This window comes from Pollachius pollachius (assembly GCF_949987615.1).
Source record: "Pollachius pollachius genome assembly, chromosome: 8".
NCBI classification, from domain to species: Eukaryota; Metazoa; Chordata; class Actinopteri; order Gadiformes; family Gadidae; genus Pollachius; species Pollachius pollachius.
Genome location: NC_136941.1, coordinates 22,319,661 through 22,341,104, shown reverse-complemented (window position 1 = coordinate 22,341,104; position 21,444 = coordinate 22,319,661). Strand labels below are relative to the sequence as shown.

Here is a 21,444-nt window from a genome sequence, read left to right as displayed (position 1 = left end):
TTTCATGCCCATTATTTGTAATAAATGTATCATGCAGCATACAAAATGGTCATCTATGGGGTGAATGTCAAAGAACAACTTTTATTGAATTGTTGCATTTTATTCCACTTTGCTGTGACTCAGAAAAGTATCCCTGACAAAAATGACGTGCACAAAATTCATTTTTCAGGTTGATAAGTTTTTGTGGACATAACTCAGGAGCAGCTGGGAAGTGACTTTTGTTGTCACATATTAAGGGTACGGTTGTAATTTATTAACCTGGTACAATTCGGGTTGAGCGCTTGAGAATAACTCAATTGGCCATTCCAAGTGGCCAATGGAGAAATGTACTATTTACTTTCTTTTCATATAACTGTATATTTCATTCAGCAGACAAATATCTCCAAAGGGACATTTTCAGATCATTAAGAAGCAGCTAGGCGCTAAGCAGCTTAATCTATGATGTTTACAGGCTGACTGATATTGGGATCAAACAAGGAACCTCTCAGCAGGAAGTGGACACTGAAGCAATCCACTATCCAGCCCTCTACCAGGAAGCTTTCAACAAAAAGGCTATTTATTCACTATTCATCATCTACTTTCAAGACTAAAACATGAGGAGATTTGGTTTCTTTTGCAGCTCTAAGACCTCTTGATGTTGACTTGTTGAGAGGTCTATTAACGTTGGATATTGTAGTAATGGGACACAATGGGTGAGAACTTGTATTTAATCGCTCATACAGAGTAGACATAGCTAAATGCTCCTTTTCACGCACATGTCAATATGGCACGTCAGCTGGTAAACATTTAAAACTGAACAAGAAAGAGAACTGGACAAAAGTAATGAAGTCATTTCTTTTCAACAAATGTAAAAGGTTTTTTGTTTTTTACATCGAAAAAGGGAAAGTTCACGGAAATATGAACAGTCAACTATATTATTGACTCAGACATGCACTTTGTACAACAGAACGGGGATTGAAGAAAGGTATCATAATCATCTTACGGCTATTTGATAGTTCCTTTTTAAATATAATGCAAAAGTACAGCATAATCTAACAATTTCATTTAAATAGATAAAATAGGTAAAAGCTTGTTTCCGGCCTTACACAATGTGTCAATGTAAATCTATACGGTAACATTTTTATAAAAAGTTGAATTTGAACGTTTATCTTTAGCGTATAAAGTTCTTTGTGCATATTTATAGCCTACATTGGTTTGGATGGTATGCTTCTGGCTCCAATGTCAAAATCTACCAAAAGCATTGTTTAACATGAATACATTCTTTAACTTCTAGAAAAAGTGATTCAAATCCAATACTACAGGAATCCCAAAATATCAAGTGTAAACGCTCTAAACGCTGCATTTACAATATGTAGGAGAATAAGCTAACAGCATCACAACAGTCGAGAGAGAGCCAGAACAAAAGGACTGAGTGAGAGAGGTTTGAGTCATGGCCGCCGTGAGACCTACATCTCCCCTTCAGAAGCCAGTGGCTACTCTCACACCATCAACATGACATTCAGGAAAACACAAGCTGATAACACGGCCGCACATCAGAGAGTTAAGACTGGCAACAGAAACCCTTGCAGAGCCACCACTTACCTAGCTGGGCTTTACAAAATCAAAACACCAAGACACACACATTTTTGATTCAAAAAACGTTATTATGAAATCATAGTAAAAAAAAAAAAACGATTACATATATCACCACACAGATAAATGCAGGAGATAAGGGGGGCAGGGACATGAATCTTCATTAGGGTAATATGCTGCAACAATTGATCCGTTAAGTGCACAACACATGAGTTGTATTGTATGAAGGTAATGGCCTATTTCTGCTGGAAAGAACCAGAAAAGGGGGCCAGGTCCATTGGCTCTGGTTTGGTCGAAGCAACAAGATGTGTGTGTCATATAAACACCCTAATAGACAATAACATACAAATATAGGTTGTCAATAAACTCTTCTTCCATGGCGATTTGATCCGAGGAACTTCACTATATAGGGGTTCGGGATTTAGCTTTGGGAGAAAATCTGTGTTAAGGCACCCATCTGCATAACAGATGGTAGGCTTAAGGGGGGGGGGGGGGGATTTTATATAATTGGAGGAAGAAAAATGGTTGCTGGTAATCGTTTTCCTGGGCTGGATCAATGGTTAGGGTCATGTATGATCATGTGCAAGCATTGCATGTAAACAACCATTTACATACAGGAACAGACTGACATCGATGGCTCTAAACACGCTACAAACAGGGCCTGGACAGAGACGCTAATAAAGGGACACACATCGGTAATGGCTCAATAATATCCACCGGTATACAAATGGCATGGAGACCATTTCAAAACGGGTCTCCGGAGAGCGGAAACAGTCCTCGGGGCGGGGGTCCGGCGGTTAAAGACCCCCAGGGGGAGGGGGGAGAGGTTAAGGCTAGGCAGTTGAGATGCAAGCCCCCCGCCAGGGCTCTCCAGGTTTTTGGTTAAGGTTTAGTAGTAGGGGGTTATGGCTTTCCACGGTCTCTGATGCAATACCTGAGAGCTCAGGAGACACACAGGGAACTCTTCTGTACATAAGGTAGGTAGGGACCATCCATTAAACATCACGTCTACTATCAGGTCAGAAACAACTAGATTTGATCTTATTCCTGGTGCGTGTAATCGTTAAGTGCTTAAGAAAAGGGCAGCACCACAGATTCTTTGTTGCAAACCAGAGAATATTCACTGAAAAAACACATTTATATACACACACAGAGAGAGAGAGAGAGATAATTCGATTCCTTGCTTAGTTTACTTTAAGTGCTACGAATAACGCATCTTCAACTGCTTTTAGTGTACAAGATCAGCTGGATTTGGGCCATGGTCGAATATAAAGCCAGTTTTGACTGCTGTGCTGAAGGCAGGCAACCTTGGCAACGTTTTGACATTTAACTTCAGAGTAAAGACTGTACATAAAACGATACATAGGTACATAGATAAAAAGTAGGACAATCAAGTTCTGCCCTTTAGCAAGGGCATAGTGGGAAGGTTAAGGTCAGCTGGTAAAACACACATTTTAACCAAAGCACAATTATAACAATTACAAAACAACACACTTATAAAAATAATATAGGAAGGAGTCAAAAACTCATGACATGAAGTCATGTCACTTCAGTTGTGGATTGTGAATGGAGTTGATTGTTTGGTGCATTATGAGCATAACTTGCATGTTCCACAAAGAACAATTGGATCCTCTTTCTGTTTGAACTTGGGGAATACACTTGAGAGAGCAGGTTGTTCTCCGCAGACAGCCTACACCTGGACATGCAATTCAACAGTACACACAAACACACAATGAACAAGGTGAGATTCGGGTGTGGACAGCGATGACCGGCTTCCAGTCAAACCGTGTTCTTCATCAAAAACCCAACTCAGTGTCCCAATCACAACTGACCATTGCAATGGATCCCCTTACGTTTTCTTTTGTTGGTGGCGAGCCATGAGAAAGTAATCCAATACTATGACCGGGGAATGATTTTCTTCTGTAAATGCCGTCCTGAGAACCAAGAGGTCCGACGGTGGTGACGGACGTTGACAGACAGTTCACGTCTACAAAAGCCCCCCCCCCACTGTAGTGTGGACTCCGTGTCAGCGACGCCATTAACTTCATCCCAACAACGAGCACCAGTGGGGCATGTTGGAGCAGGAGAAGGAGGTGGCGTTGCACGGCCGTATTTGTGTTCCTGCAGCCCAGCTTGGATCAGTGTCTCGTGTCACAGGCCGAAGCGCGAGGGAATGCCTGGTGTTGTCTCCGGGTGAGCCGCTGAAGGCCTGGTCCTAGATCTTCTGGGGATCCGGGGAGATGGGGCCCGGCGTGTTGGTCCCATCCAGACTGTGCACGGGGATCTGGAACTGTGGCGGGAGCACGGACGGGAACTGGGGACAGAAGTCATGCAGGGAGGGGGAGGGCAGAGGGTGAGCCAGGAGGAGGATATGTTGAAAGAACATGAAAGAGAAAGCCCACATAGGCCGTGATGCACTCTTATCTAAGCTGGCGTGTACGCAAAGGCTCCCGGACACAGATATTTAGACAAGGTACAATATAGTCAAATCAATTCGTTTCATGGCACGAGTTGACAACAATTGGTGTTTGTTGTCATGACAATTTTTTTTTAAATGACAACTCCCAGAATAATAAACAAGTATATTGACCTGCTGGCCGTACACCTCAAGTCCATGTGTACAATGCTTAAAGAAGGATCAGAAGAAAGACAAAGGCTGAATAAATAGGGCAGGTTTCCCAGGTATAACTCAGCTCATTGACTTCCTTTGGCTTGGTTGGAACAACCTTAATACAGCAACAACTGCTTGGAAAAATAGACAAGATGGAGAGCGCCCCAAAGAAATGTATATAGTACTAATTCAAATAAAAGGTCTGTCTTTAAATTGCTTGTTAAATGTTAAAGTGGGCTATTCAAAACATGTGCCTGAAAATAACCTGCACAGTGTCCATAACAACTACACGAACAGTGGTTATCTGTGTGGAAAAGTGATCAGTGATGGGTAGTACTGTGTAGTGTGGTAGTGTGTAGTGTAGTAGTGAGGGTCTGACCTGAAACAGGTGGGCCCCCTGGCGCCGCGTGGCCGGGCTGAGGGGGGCGACCGGACTGAGGGTGCTCCAGAAGTGGATGTTGGACAGCAGGGGGCTGGGGGTCAGCAGCAGGGTGGGCGTCTGGGGGAGGGTCACAGTGAGACACTTCATCAACAACAGACCTAAAAACCTAACTCAATTACACACTCACTTGTCACGTTTGGTCTTTTAACTTTTTTTCTAGAAGAGAAGCTACTATTGACAAATGATTTATTTTAATTCACTACTTGAATATCTCCAATATCACAGAGCCAAGTGTTGATGAGATGATAACAAGATCAGGTGATGGCAACCTAGAGGTGGGCAGGGTGTGAAGCGTGGGGCAGGCAGAAAAGCCAACCCTTTGATGCTTAGAACCATCGTTATATTAAGTAAAGCGATGCACCAGCAGCCACCTTTTCCCTGTCGTCACGGTTTGTACGACTGAGCTCACATGCTCTGGGTTCATCTTTAAAAACGCTAAGCAGGCCTGTTTTTGGCAAAAGGCCTGGATGTGAAGCCAGTTATCTGGTCACAGATCTCATGAACAAATGCAGTGAGCTAGCCCTCCCCTTTTTTAAACACAAAGAGCGGGTAGAGAACCAGAGCGTACGAGACCGAGGTAATTTAATAAAGGCAAGATGGATGGACAAGGGCACATGCAGTCATTTGGTCTTCAATATGCCACCCAATTGCAAATAGACCTTGTGTAAACAGGATGTTCGTGTTCAGCTGACGGAGCTAGACAGCGATGCCACACAACACCACTGCCCTCTGGAGGTGGAGAGTGAAAACCTGGGGGTGCTGTTTAGTTTGCGCTATGCAGTGGTGTACCAGTCATCAGGCATACCGGGACAGAACCTTGTGGGCCGGTCCCAGCCGACAGAATGAATCAACCAGTGCAGTACAGCTGTGATAGATTCCTCCTCTGGGTATTTGACTGTATGTTATTATTGAAGGAATATGGGCTACACACAACCACAGCAGTCTAAACAGCCTTGTAAACATATCTCCATGCATACAGTGGGTCAAATAAGAACTTCATTCGGCATAGGGTCAGCAGAAAGAAAATAGGGGGATGGCTATTGATGGGGATATTTGTGTGTATGTATTATTTTAACAGGGTACATACACCACCTATGTAGTCAGTTCACCTACATGATACACACCATCCAGGATCTGTATTAAGGTTCACAGATCTTAACCCTTCACAGAGATTGTGGAACGGAACTGAACAATAATCGACTGTGTGTAAAGCTACGGCCACACCAAATGCATTACATGCGTAAGAGGTGCAGAAAATCTGCATTTTTGCTTAGGGAACCATTGGTTTAGGCGCATAGATGCTTTACACGCGCTAAAGCAGCACGTTAGCCGTGTTTTTACGCACCTAACGCGCCCAACGCACCTACGTGCAGAGTTCATAAAATTTAACTTTTTGCGCTCCTACGCGTGACGCTTAGCTGCGATAGCCAATCAGCGTTGAGCTTGACCCGACGTCACTGACAGAGAGACGGAGGACGCACAGAAGCAGAAAGAACATGGACGACCAAGTCATCGTTTCAGTGTGTGCTTTGGGTTTCCTACGTTCCTCGGACTCCCACAACAAATACAGAGCAGCGATGGTGGTGATCTCAGCCATATTTGTGGAGCAAAAGAAAAATAGAGGGAGAAAAATCAGTTTTGGGCGGGCTCATCTAGCTGCGTAGGCGCGTAAGGCGAGTTAGGCGCGTTGAACCATTTTTGCGTAACACGTTTAGTGTGGCCGTACCTTAAACGATGATCACAACAATGTGCAATTGATTGTATGTTAATCCAAATCACGATTTTGGCGTCGACAACTTCTGAAAGGTGAGTTTATGAACAACTCAGCATTTGCTTGATTATATTTGTTTCTTACATACAGCCGGCCCCACAGAATTTTACATATGTGTGTCCTAATCATGCAGCCTTATGTGGGGAATATTTTAGGAATACAATTAAGATATCCTTTACATTGACATTGAGAAACAATAAAAAGCTATTGAACCCCTCCCCCCTCCCCCACACCACGTACCCCAGAGAGGCATAAACCCTTAACAGCATGAATAAAACAGCTCCCAAAATCCATTCCCTTCATATATATATTTTTTTTTACTTCAAAGACCAACCTTTGTAACTATAGTAAAAAGCCTCCGTTGCCTTGGACGTTGACCCTGGCCCTACCTGCAGCATGGCGGGCGTGAGCGTGGCCGTGGGCAGCGACGGGCTGCAGATGTTCATGGGGGAGAAGTCCGAGGCGGTGACCAGCAGCGTGGGCGCGCTCAGCTCCAGGACCTTCGGCGGTTTGCGCATCTTTCCGGCGGCGGAGGCGGGGACACCACAGATGGACGACATGCTGCTGTCGGCGTCGCCCCCCGACAAGGAACCACCACTGTCCGCCTGCGGGGGGGTGGATCGAGTCGTATTAGAAAGTGATGTCATGCTTTTTAGACTCCTCCCTTTGGTTTAGACTGTTATATGACGTATGTATACATGTTTAACGTCTACTAAGCTAGAAAAATCGTAGTCCGAGCCAGGGGGAGTATTCGCGCCCCGAGAACGCCCCTCAAAAAGTATGTGAAACAGCTTGTTTACCCTCAAACTTTACTTCCGTAATATTGTGACGTCAGACTGCAGTGGGCGGTTCTGAAGTGCAGAGGTCCCGCCTCCCGGCTACCCACAATGTTGACAACTTCTCAGAGGTGTGAATTTGCTGACACATGCGCAAAGCGTTGGGCTAATCGCAACAGAGTGAGGGTTGACCAATCACAGCAGACTGGGCTACTCAGGAGGGGGGCATTAAAGCGACACAATACAAACCAGACCGTTTTTGAACAGTGAAAATAATAAGGGCTATTTCTAACACACAGGCATTTAACCCTATTATAGTCGTATCCCTAAATTAAATGATTAACCATAGAAGCATGAAATGGGATCTTTGATGTCAATAACAGACATCTGGGATTTAGAGGCGTGCAATATGATGATTTTAGATCAGGGCCGATAACATGTCCAGCAAGTGTAGACAGCTAGTGTGTAACAATCAGCTAGTGTGTAACAGTCAGCTAGTGTGTAACAGTCATTTAGTGTGTGTGCGTGGTTTGTATTTGTTCACTGGCCTTCATCTCCTGAGACTGAGAGGATATGGACTCCAGGTCGCTGTCAATCACCAGCTCCTGGGAGGAGTCAGGCAGCGGATTGGGGGAGGTGCTCCGGGAGGCCAGCTGTGATAGGCCGACATTTTGCTGTTGCTGATGGGTGAGATGGTGGTGGTGGTGATGGTGGTGGTGTTCTGCGGGGCGGAGCTTTTCTGAATAGAACACAGCCTGAGATGGAAGCGCCGAGGAGTGCGCCAGGATGTCATCCGCCCTTGGGGGAGGGGCTTGGAGGGGATACATGGTGTGATTGGACGAGGCGCCGGGCTCCACCGTGACCTGCGGAGGAGGCGTGTCCGAGGGCGCGGCCGGCTTGGGCTGGGCGTTTCCAAAGCGTATGACGGACGGCGACACCGAGGGCTGCTGCTGCTGCTGCTGAGGCGAGGTGGGAGGCGAGGGGGGCCCGGGGCCCGGGGGGGCGGCGTTGGCGTGGGTCGGGGTGGGGGGGCCTCCCGAGCTCCGGTCACTCGTCTTCTCCACCGGGTCGGCCATCTTGATGGACTTGAAGAGCTGCCGGCCCTTCTGCAGCGAGGTGAGCGTGAAGGAGGTGTAGAGGCCCGAGTGGATGTAGTCGTTGCGGTTGGACTGCTTGGCCGCGCCGGAGCTCTGGCCGGCCGCTCTGGCCCTCTGGTCCCGGTCGCACAGCTCGCCGTCCAGTGGGGCACCGTCAAGCCCCCCTTGCTCGGACAGCGGGGTGAGGCCTGCTGAAGCCGCCGCCGCCGCCTCGCCGCCCTCCATCCGCGCTCCGATGTCCCCTGTCAGCATGTCCGGGTACGACACGAAGCGGTAGACAAACTTCTGGCCGTTCACCTTCTTGATAATGTTCTGTGGCCAAGGAGGAGGAGAAGGGACGGACGAAGGGTCAATGAACAACAAGATGATACCGTGTCTACGGAGCCATAGCATTAGACCTATAGAAGCAGCTGATTTCAAGCTGGATGGATTGTTTGTAAGGATGTATGCAAGACCCTTATATTTTTTATACTTTAGCTGTTTTTGATATTTTCAACAATTCAGATAAGATAGGGAAGAGATCAAAACTATGAAAAACACCTTAACATGTAGTAGCCTAGTAGTAGTAGTATATGTTTGCTTTGATGACAAATCAGTCAATGACAGAAAGACTGTAGTTCACAGGTTTGGGCAAGAACAGCTCAACCAATCCAAAATAAACAACATTCCATCGATCATTGTGGAATAAATTGAAAAGGCCCGTCAATCTGGAACCTTTCAAGCCTGTGCTTATTCATAAGGGATAATAACACCAGCCTATATCAATGGGAATTCTAGCCTACCCATTTCTCAAACATGTATGAATGGCAGTAAAGAGTTTAATAAGAGGCGTCTGAGCAGTTTAATAGGAGGCATGATGACAGCTACTTGGACTCATCTTCAGTCAAAGCAATAAATACTAAAATGACACAGGTATGGCTCTTTGAGTCTATTAGTCTGTTTTAGTCTGCTATTAAGGATTAGCCTAAGGGTTAGGCTATATCGCTATGCTCCACTTGCTGCAGTCCTATTAAAGTCCTACTAAATCATATTTAATCTAAAACTAGTTGATTTAGGGTTTAACCTTCTTTTAAAAAGGCATTCAATAACTATTTTTCCAAAGAACTGCGCGTTGTCCTGCTTGTCAAGGAGTCAACTCCCCACAAACAAAAAGTGTAGGAGAGCTTCAAAAGCAGAGCCTGTTCACTCCTTCCTGCCTGTGTGAAAGTTCGGCAGACAATTATGCTGCTGCCAAACATACGAGGGAGCAGACCCAACCCTGAACGCCCACAGAAGCAGGCTGCATATAGAGCCAGGACCACAGTCAGAGTGGGAGGCAGACTATGGCACAGCGAGAGAGAGAGAGAGAGAGAGAGACACACACACAGCACCATAAGGACACTCATATGGCAATTAGAATGCTGCTTGTTTGCAAAAAGCCTACAAAGAGCATGCATCTTCTCAAGCAAATGTACACCATTTGCATTTACTCTGTGTGTACACTGGTATTGGTGTATTCCATGCCCTCAATGAGGGTATTATCTACAAATCTGCAGATTGAAGCAGAGCCCGATCAGAAAAGCAACTGACGTCAAACTAGGAGATTGAAAAAAATGGTTACTAAAGGTCAAATTTCTCTCTTTTTATACACTAAAACTACAGTAAAGACAGTAACTCTTGTATAGTCTTCCTCGATCCAACCGTGAGAGCACACACAACGCAGAAGAACACATACACACGCACACACATACACACACAGGCACGTGCGCGTGTGCGGCACCTTGTCGTAGTAGTAGCGGAGGGCGCGGCTGAGCTTGTCGTAGTTCATGTTGGGCTTATTCTTGCGGGCGCCCCACAGACGGGCCACCTCCTCGGCCCGCAGCAGCTTGAACTCCCCCTCCTCGTTGGTCCAGCAGATGAGCTGCTTGTTGCTGGCGTCCTGCAGCAGCTGGAGCAGGAACTGCCACAGGGTGACCGAGCTGTCCATTGGCAGTCACTGGGGAGGACATGTGGAAGAGCATTAAGAGGACCACTTTGACATGTTTCAACCTTGACCCAATTCTTCCATCCGTTCTATTTCAAAAATGTTTGTCTACATTAGTCAATCAGATCAAAATTGATGGCAAAATAGCAAGGTTGAGTCTGAATATTATTCCTCAATTTAGTATTCAAATGTTTTGTTTATTAATTATTATTATTTTATCTAATTTATTCAAAACTTTGCAAAATGTTCAAACAACCTGATTACTTTGTGATAATTGGTAGTAGGCCTCCTCTTGTATTGTGGAAACCTCCGAAAGCCACTGACGTGATACTGCTTTTATGCGTCATTAAAATGCTACTCTTAAAGGCATTCAAAGATACACACTTTGAACAAGTTCAAAGATACACAAGAGTGGACGTTGTTTTATGGAAGTAAATCTGTGCCATTGGATTTTGAAAATAAAAAGCCATTTACTTCTAAGCACTGAATATTTATGCATTGAAATGAATTTAACTCAATAAATCATTTTCAGTTTTATTTTTCAATGTTAAAATATTAAAACTCAAATATTCAGCGTTAAAAAATTCAACGTAAATATTTTCAACGTCCCCAAATTCAACATGCCAAATTCAGCTGCAAAATTCAATGCCTGAAATTTCAGTGTTAAAGCTAGGGTGGGTAATGTTTTTACTGTAATATTTGGCAAAACTGTCATAATAGCCAGTCAGCTATATGTAGGTGAAGTGCTCTGAGAATATCTGCCCATTACTTTGCTCTCCCCTGCCTCTGTGTGCCGCCCCCAAAAATTGCCACCGCTCATGTACACTTTGACCAATCAGAACGAGGCTCTGATTCTCCGTTCTTATTGGCTGTGGGACTGTCCGTTCACCTTGGCAACGACGTTGGTGCGTCCCTGCGTGAGCGTTCACGAGCCTAGCAGTCTGACAGTTTTGCACTACTACGGCGACAACAAATGAATAGCAGTGTCTTCAACGGCCCCTAAATTTCCCATTCCCCGGATACCAACAACTTACACCGCTAAGACAGCGAAAAAAAGAGGAAAGACACTTGTTGAAAGGACAGCTACTAAAAGGGAGGCGGAGAGAGCTCGAAATAAAACCAGAGTAAACATTGGCGTGGCTTATGAACGATGGAGAGTTACGTGACCTGAGAAACGTAAAATCGGACGCTGAGATGGCTACATTTCTTATAGACAGGTAAGGAATAGTGATATCTCTCCATGGTATATTGTGAAGAATATGTAAAGTGTCGGCTGGTATGTTTTTTTATTAGGCAGAGCCACGATAACTGTTACATTACGGTTCTGTAATGTAACCGTTTCAATACGGTTCCGTAGGATGTCTTGCATCGGCCCATGGTTCTTTTCCGGTCTGTTTTATGTGTTAGTTACGGTCACACTAACCTGTCGGAATAACAGAGATTGTGCTCACACGTCGCCTAGGCCTCAACTCAACTGTGGATAATGTCCGAGTCACGTTTGTGTAAAAGCTACTTTGACACAACTGCCAAGATAAGCACAGCGAGGGAAGTGTAGCATATGATATTCCATGTATTGTTATAACGTTGTTGCAAGCTAGCAGCAGCCTTGCACTAATGTTTAATTACGTCGGAATCTGACATGGTGTTTCGTCTTCCTATCAATGTAACTGAATTCAGATGAACGCGCATAACTGACGTTCTGAGGGAGGAGCTACGGCAGGTAGAGCGTGGCAGGGAGGGACCAGAGAGTACACAACGGAATCTCGGCTGTTTTCTCCAAAATTACCCAGCCTAGCTTTAACATCCGGGGACCCAAGGAAGAGCAATCGATCCTAGATGCTAGATCGTGGTCAAGCAAGAAGAGCGGGAATAAGAGCGTCACTTGCTGGTTCTTTCTTTCTTAATACAAACGTTAATTCTAAACAGAATTGTACACAGTAGCCTATAATAGGAAATGCTCAAAGGTAAATCAACGTCTTTAAACACTGACTGTAGCTTTTTATGGGGAGAGAAGCCACCGAAGAGTGTGACCCTAGGGGGCTGTTGCACATTTTCTGCAACATGCACGAGTTTGAAGCGTAGACAGGCATGAAGTCGTTCACGTGCGGAAACATGCACAAGCTTAAAACTTGACGTTTGTATCGTCATCGATCACGTTCAGTTGCGCAATACTGTCGGCTCTGCGCTCTCATTCCACAGGGCAGCGGGCTTCAGCATCACATCACAGATCGCCCCAGCATCACACCAAACGTTGGCGGATTACCCCAAATTGGTGCCCTAATAAATCGGGCTCCTTGACCCACTACAATTACTCTTACGTTGCATGTAAATCCAGCCAAGTCACTGCAATCACACACCCACTTCACATACAGGCATTAATTCATCGTTTACTTCATACTGCAGTAAAAAAACAAAAAAAAACGGTGTGCATTATAACAAAAACATGAATAAAACATAAAATCCCCCCCCCCCCCCCACCTTGTTATTAAATGTGCTTAATAAATAAATTTGATTTGATTTGATTTGATTTGATTTGCATTTTACAGACCGATACAAAGGATAGGGCGTTTGGTCCACGCCTGTTGCTTCTCTCCCCATAAAAAGCTAGTCAGTGTTTAATGACGTTGATTTACCTTTGAGCATTTCCTATTATAGGCTACTGTGTAAAATTCTGTTTAGAATTAATGTTTGTATCAAAAAAGAAGAATCGAGGGACGCTCTTATTCCCGCTCTCCTTGCTTGACCGCGATCTAGCATCTAGGATTGATTGCTCTTCCTTGGGTCCCCGGATGTTAACACTGAATTTTCCGACATTGAATTTTGCAGCTGAATTTGGCATGTTGAATTTGGGGACGTTGAAAATATTTACGTTGAATTTTTAACGTTGAATATTTGATTTTGAATTTTTAACATTGAAAAATAAAGTTGAATAGGATTTATTGAACATTTTAAGAGTTAAATTCATAGGCAAAAAATCCAAATACGTTATTTCAATGCATAAATATTCAGTGCTTACAATTCAATGGCTTTTTATTTTCAAAATCCGATGGCACAGATTTACTTCCATATTGTTTCTTTCTTGTTTTCTCAACCAAATATTGGGTTATTCGTTTGGAAACCTAAAAAAAATGAAAAGCTTGAGATTATGTATTAAGAACAGCAAAAAAAAAAGAGGGGTCAAGGATGAAAATCCCAGTTATGGGTGAGCTCTGTTCAGCTGGAAATCACTGGTTATATTTAGTACCAGTTCTTCTGACTCACAATCAGCAGCTCTTCTCTGATTTTGAATTTTCATGTCACCTTTACCACCTTACATCTCAGGCAGCAATATAATGTCCTATCTTATATAAGCTACATCTAGAACAGTATGCAATAAGAGGAGAGCAACACAGAAAAGGCACAAGTATACAAACTTTGTTGTACCTTTTATGTCAATTGTTTTCAGAATGTTACTCTAGAATGCTTTCATAGACATGAATATAAAAATATACTAATATCATTGTGTAAGGATGAGAATACCCGGAAGCTTAATGAGTAAACATGAACAAAGAGCTACAAGGAGCTACAGGGAGCCCGGAACACACACACCCATCGTTGTGTGGCTTAGAGACATTCATACAGAAGGACCGTTTCAGATAGAACTCAAAGATACAGCAAGCAGAACTGATCCTTCTGGATGCTTTCTTCCCCCTCTCCTTATGGAGGAATATTTGACTCTGTACAATGTCATAGATATACATAAATAGAGACACCGGCACTAATGTCAAATAAGCAGCTAAGAGACGTTTGGAACGCAACGCAAGTACACATTTTATAATCGGGATGAACCGATAAATGCAATAGTAACAATTCTAATGGTATACACATCACATGTTTGTGATTTTTTTACTCAACAAAAGATATGATTATGAATTATCATCAAAATAATTACAGTTGAACTGGGTAATCGATTAAACCTTTCCACCTTTACATCCTGGACAGAAAATGAGCTCAGAAGAACCATTGATTGTCTATGTTAATGATCTGCATCCCAAGGTATGTGGGAATGGACAGATCAAGTGTTTTAACGCCTGATCTGCACAACGACGTTGTGCACCCATCTTCTTGTGTGTGATAAGCCGATCAGAATCCAATCCCAGATTCCCCCACTGTGAAATATAGTTCTGTTTCTTTTACAAATTACTTTAAACTGGGTCAGCCTGGTTAATAAACCCAGTGCTGGCCCAGATACCCCCTATAAAGCATATCACCTTATTGTGGAGGATAATGAAGATTATTTTATAATATAATACATATTTAATTATTATTATTATTATTATTATTATTATTCACCCTAGATTTTCAGACCCACTATTCATGTTATTTTCATTGGCTTTCTAGTTACAAAAAATGACATAAGTAGAAAATGAATATATGTATTGTTTCATTAACAAACTGACTGAGTCCCGACAGCTCAGCTCTGGGAGAACAATCCCTTTCTCCGCCGGAGCTACCGCTGAGCTCCCCCCCGCCGGAGAAGCCCGTTCTGCAGCCGAGCTGGCGGCCGAGGGAGAAGTCCAAGTATATGTAGGGTCCGAGAGGGTAGATTGGGGTATGAACTCAGGCCGGTATATTACCTCGGTCAGTGGAAACGCGCAGACCATGCCGGGAAAAGGGCGTGCATAAGACGGGCATATTTGGCAGTGTAAAACGTTCACAGATTTATATAGCCCGGCTTTGGCAGATCTTTGAAATTGGAACGTCTAGGTTTCACAGCCTTGTTTTACTTTTGCAGCATTATGCTTCATTTATGTTTTTTAGAGACAGAATTAATTAAGAACTATCCCTTTCTCATCTTTAATTAAAGCAGTGGAGTAGCCATTTAGTCCAACTAAATCAGAAGGAATAGGCAGGGACAATTATATTTACATTTAGTAGACGCTTTTATTCAAAGCGAAAGTAAAATTGTCAGAAGAAAGAGAAACAATATATCGCTGTCGGTACAGTAACTTACTGTACTGACAGCGATATATCATCCTTACTGTCAGTAAGGATGTTCATAGAACAAGTGCCAAGCACTTACAATTGTTAGGTTAACCTATTACCTGTGTTCAACAAAGAGGATAAAATGCTACAAAATGCCTACAAAAAGTACAATTTGTGAGTGCCATGAAGTACAAACATACAATAAGTGGGTACATTAAGTGCCAGGGCGTACAAACATAATAAGTGCGTAAGTGGGCTGTTTTTAGGAGAGTAAGGGAGGAGCGGGATAAGGAGGGAGGCTATGCAGAGTCCAGGTGTACTCTCAACAAGTGACTCTTGAGTCTTTTGTGGAAGCTGGTGAGCGACATCTGCAGAGAGCTCGTTCTTCTATTGTGGTGCCAAAACAGAGAAGAGTTGTTAGTTTTTTTTGCGATCTTCGCTTACTCTCAGCGATGGAGAGAGAGAGAGTGCTCAAGCTGGGGAGTGCAGTCTGAATAACGCTTGGGGATAGGCAGAGACAGTTCTGTTGACCACGTTGTAGCCCAATATCATTGTTTTGAATCTGATGCGAGCTACTACAGGGAGCCAGTGGAGGTCACGTAAAAGGGGGGGTTCACATGGGGAGAATTTAGGTAGGTTGAACACGAGTCATGCAGTGTTCTGGATACGAAGCAGTCTAGAAGGATGCTGGAATAAGGCCTAAAGTGATGGAGGGTGGTGAGAGGGACAGGGAGAGTTGATAAGGGTGGTGGGGCATGGCATGGTGTCGCTCGAGTCTGCTTGGATAAGGGAGGAGAGGATCGGATCAAGGGGTCAGGTGTTTGCTTGGTTAGACTGTTCAGAGGAGAGAGGAATAAAGTCTTTAAGGGGGAGGAAGGATGGCGGCGGGGGTAAAGGAGGAGCTGATGTCCTTCACCTTCTTGGTAATGTAGGTTACAAAGTCATCAGCTGTGATGGAGGAAGGAAGGAGAGGGTGAGGGGTGAGGAGGGAAGAGAACATGGAAAAAAGTCTCTGGGCGTTGGAGGCAGAGAAGTTTTTGTCTAGTAGAAGGCAGAGTTGGCTGTTCACACAGTGAGGTGAATTCTGAGGCGAGGTGAAGGTATTGAGAGAGATCATCAGGACAGTCTGATCTCTTAAATTTTCTCTCAGCTGCCTGTAACTCAGCTCGACAAGCCTGCAGAGATTTGGACAGCCAGGGGAGAGCTTGCGCTGGTCTGGAGTGGAAGGCACAGATGGAGTCCAAAGAAGAGGAGAGGGAGGATAACAGTGAGTGAGTGTCGGAGCCCTACTCTGTAGATAGTAGATTGAATTGTTCTAGAGATAGAGAGAGGAGAGGGGCAAGGTACGTAGAACCTTGTGAATATCACGTCAAGTTGGTTCACGGCCCATGTTCATTCAGGTAAGTGCAACTTCTCTGGCAGGATGTTGAAGTCATCCAGGATAACGAGTCACGTGCCATCCTCAGAAAAGCAGCTGAGGATGGCATCCATCTCATCGAAGAAATCATGGTAGGGTCCTTGTTAATGATAGATAATCATAATGTAGAGCTTGAAAGGATGGGTGACAGTGACAGCATGAAGTTTGAATGCAGATCTGGTCTAGTGTTCCAGTGGAAGGACCTGGTAGGACCGCTTCGGCGAGATGAGGAGTCTAGTCCCCCCTCCTCGCAGCCAATGGTCTTGCGGTGTGTAGGAATGAGTAGGCGGGGAGAGGGCAGAAGGAGCGACAGAGTTCTCTGGAGTGATCCAAGTCTCTGTAAGGGCCAGGAAGTTGAGAGTCAAGAGGGAGGCGTAGGCTTAGATGGGGTCCGCCTTCTAACCAGCCAATTGGCAGTTCCCCCCCACCAGTTCAAGGTCAGTGAAGGTAGTGTGTTGGGTAGTGCAGATTGGGTGGGTTGAGCACCGAGAAGAGGATCCTCGGTGGGATTGTCTCCGGTTAGACATCCTGACGATAATTAAGGTATGGCACATAGCTACGATGGCTGGGTGAGATGTAGGGGTGGGAATCTCTTGGCACCTCACGATTTGATTCCGATTATGAGGTCAACGATTCGATTCTAAAACGATTATCGATGCATCTCGACGCAACAACAAAAATGTATGAACATTTCCATGCGTGATTTTCTATATATATATATACATATATATACATTTGAGTTTGCTACTCAGAATTTGCTAATCACGTCCTACTTTTGTGACGATCATTAAAGACATCAACAGATGAATTAACCCATTTGTACTGGCTGCTGCGCGGCGCAACATTGTATCTAGTAGATACAATGTTGTGTCACAAATATGACTTTCTATGAACAATGAAATAATCAATGCAGTTTGCGTTACAACACAATATGGAAGTATGTAAAAAATAGGTTTCAGTTTTCTTTTCTTTCTAATCTTTCTTTTCTATGTCAATAAAGGAAAAGCTGCTCTTGAATTAGAAGGAGTTCTTGTGTCTGGCTTTGAGTTTGCATGCATGCTATGCCTAGGCTGAATCGCAATTGTGTCAAGACAAATAAGATTGGCCAATACACACTGAAGATAAATTAAATAATTTGAAAATTACCCCTCTGGTGAACAGAATGTTACAGCAGGCAAACAAATTTTAAAATAAATAATAATAATAATTTAATTCTGATTATTCATTTATCTGCATCGAGACGGAATCTCTCTAGAGAGAATCGCGATGCATCGAAGAATCGATAATTTTTCCCACCCCTAGTGAGATGTAGCCTCTGCGGGAGTCCCCTGAGGAAGACCATAGAGACACCCATTTCTTCATTTGACCAGGTCTTTGTTTGTAGGGGCCTTACGCTACAGCTGACGCTATGAATGACTAGACCTTAACAAAAATGTGCATGTCCGAATAATGCCTTTGAATAGTGATTAGTGTGTGCCTTCTATTTTTTTGCGTACAAAAGCGATTGCTGCCCATTCTTCAGTGAGATGAAGGCAAGTAACTGCATCCTATAAACTAGATCAGCGAAATGGTGGTATATTGGTCTATTTATATGGAAATGGTCTATTTATATGGTAAGTGTAGACCACCTTTATCTAGAGACTGGCATATTTAAATGCAGGAAGAACAATACTTTTCTGAGTGACCTAACATAATAACAGAGCGTCTTGTCATGTGATCAGCTCCTGCAATCTGCAAATTTCTAGTTAATTGGCAGATCATGTGTTTAGGGCGTATATCATCTGATAAAGATTGGAGCATCACTAGTAGCAATTCCTCCTGGAAATCCATTCAGCCTACTTTTCTATGAGAAAATAATCTTAGAAAAACTGCTGTGCCTTTAGTCATTGAACTTAGAACAATTGCACCTTGGCACACGCAATTGCATGTAATAATTATCCAAACTAACTTTAAAATGCCTGAAAAACAGGGAGTTGACCTTACCAAGAAACAAAAACACATTGAGACTGTTGCTGAAATGACAGTTGTACTTTGTAGTACACTTTCTGGAAATAATACTGCAAGTGTAAATAACTTCTCGTTTGAAGGTACTCGCCATATCTTGTGTAGCAAATTACCTTGGCACACCAATTGGCCCAATCAAAAAAGGTAGGTTTAACAGGGCCATCAGTGGTTTGATTGCTCACTCATTACCCACACCATACATATCTAGTTCAGTATGACTAGATGCCTTCGTCTTTGACTACATTTTATTATTTTTATTTGTTTATCTCACACCTAACCTATATCTATCTTGGCCTGCAGTCCTGAGTAGCATTTTTCTTTTATTTTTTGTTTGACCTCTACATTTTATGACAGGGACAAAAATGCAGGATAGATATTGCACTGTACACCTTGTTCTCAATTTGCAAATTACACAATGGGTCAAACACTCTGATGTCTTGTTCAGATCTACAATATAAGATATTCTTTGAATGCAACCCCAAAACAATCAGAATGTATAATAATACAAATAATAATAATTGTGTGTGTGTGCATGTTCTTTTCAAACATTGTTATGCCATATTATTTGTTACTAACTGTAAAGGCTCCCATATCTGCCGCTCTCATTTAACCTGTTAAGGCATTAATATCAAGCTGCCTGTGTTTTAAGTCCACACAACTAAACATTTATTTTTTGGCCTTCCTTTTTTTCCCATGAACAAAAAAGGAAAATCATTCATATCAATTAAATAACAATATTAGTGGAATCCAAATCCTGAATCCAAGCCCTTGTAAGGAGTTAGCAAACAGTTTTGCACATTTAACTTATTTGTGGCACAGCACTGTAAAAGCAGGTCCAACTGTAAATCTTATTAGACAACAATATTATGGGTCGACATTGAACATTGCAATCATCTTCATGTTAGAGATCAGAGTGCTGATTTTTGCTGTGTGTTTAAGCATGCCATGTAATCTTCTTATGAGGAGAGTAAATCTGCCCTGACTCATCCAGACCAGCTGGATTGCAGACACACAGCCCTCCCCACTCACAATCTGTCCCAATAGCACAACGCAAAAACACATGTACAGCGGATTTGTATATGAAGCTCAATAAAACAGAACAAAAAAGATGTATTCAATCCTGAAAGGAAATATAAAACCCAAACCGTGTGACGTCTAATATTTCCACACAGGTACACTACCGTTAAAAAGTTTGGGGTCACTTAGAAGTGACCTTATTTTTTAAAGAAAAGCACAATTTTTTTCAATGAAGATAATATTAAATTCATCAGAAAAACAGTCTAGACATTGTTAATGTGGCAAATGACTATTCTAGCTGGAAATAGCTGTTTTTTAATGCTATTTCTACAAGGGGCTTAGTTTGATGGAAAAGTACAAACAATTTAACGGGTTGCTTGTTTACTCGACAACCACAACCTAGCAGTGGTTGTTTGACCAATACAACCCAGCAGTGATTGTTTGACCACTACAACATGTGGCTCAGGAGGTAGAGCGGGTAGGCTGATAACCGGGAGGTTTCTAGTTCGATCCCCGGATCCTCCTAGCTAAGTGTCGAGGTGTGCCTGAGCAAGGGACCTCACACTGATTGCTCCTGACGAGCTAGCTGTCGCCTTGGATGGTGGTCACCCTGAATGCGTGCATGAACGTCTGAATGTCAGGCAATATTGTAAAGCGCTTTGAGTGGCTATATATATATTTTGAGTGGTTATAAAAGTATGCTATAATATAAATGCAGTCCATTTAGCACCCAGTAGTGGTGGTCGGGTCTATCCGAGGCTCGGTGCAGCTCTGTCAGACCACTAGTTGGAGGAACTACTATTACCAGCTCTCAGCGTCAGTTTCAGGCAGGAACAAACACAGAACCCATGACACCGACAACCCAAGCCAAACTTTGAACTACATGCAAACCCTCCACATAGTCCAACACATCCAAAACAATCAGTCTAACGTTAGTTCTCTGCTGTTTTGGTTTAAGTTACGCGTTAGCTTAGCGTGCTAACGTTACCTCGTCGCTGCTCGTCGTCACAGCCGCAGATATGAACGCTTCTTCCCCCGCGGCCGAACTGTCCCAGAAAAACATGGTTAAATCCTTAATGCATCAATCCACAAACGGGCATCTTTCAGACCTCCCTACTGCCGGATCGCACGGCCTCTGCCCGTCCTGACGATACGTTTGAACAGGAAATTAAAGCCATGCTGAGATCACTTCCTCATGCGCTGCTGCGGAGACCAGGCGCGCTGTTATGGTTATGGTTATGTATGGTGATGTTATTTTGATGTTATGGTTACGTTATGTGATGTTATTGTTCGCGTTATGTTATGTTATTGATATTGTTACGTTATTGCTGTGTTATTGTGATGTTATTCTGATGTTCTGGTTATGTTATGTGATGTTATTGTGATGCAATTGTGATGTTCTGGTTATGTTATGTGATGTTATTGTGATGTAATTGTTATATGTTATTGTGATGTTATTGTTATGTGAGACTTATGTGGTATGTTATTGGTATGTTTTCGTTTTGCTATCGTTATTGTTATGTTATTGTTATGCCTTTTTATGTCATTGTTGTTATTGTTATGTTATGTTTATTTTATTGGTTCTTTATGTTGTTATGTCATTGTTACGTAATTGTTATTGTCGTGTTATCGTCGTGGAATCGTTGCGTTATCATCATGTTATGGTGTGTTATCGTCGTGTTATTGTTTTGGCACTTGGAATCAGAATCTGAAGTAAATAAAGATAAGTAAAACTTAAAATACGTTAAACATATTTAGCAGCATAGATCACAATAATAAATAATAATTATAAAAAAAGTAGGTTATAAT

The 21,444-nt window shown here is 43.1% G+C and overlaps 1 protein-coding gene across 1 annotated transcript; it reads right to left on the bottom strand.

The window, feature by feature from the left end:
- Positions 1–61: 61 nt before the first annotated feature.
- On the bottom strand, positions 62–20,818 carry elk4 (ETS transcription factor ELK4). Its single transcript, XM_079742009.1, has 6 exons — positions 20,624–20,818; positions 10,029–10,244; positions 7,721–8,581; positions 6,786–7,001; positions 4,563–4,682; positions 62–3,886 (listed from the first exon to the last, which is right to left on the bottom strand). Exons 2-6 carry the CDS (start codon positions 10,233–10,235, stop codon positions 3,788–3,790), a joined length of 1,503 nt encoding a protein of 500 aa, XP_079598135.1. The 5' UTR covers positions 10,236–10,244; positions 20,624–20,818; the 3' UTR covers positions 62–3,787.
- Between the last annotated feature and the right edge of the window lie 626 nt (positions 20,819–21,444).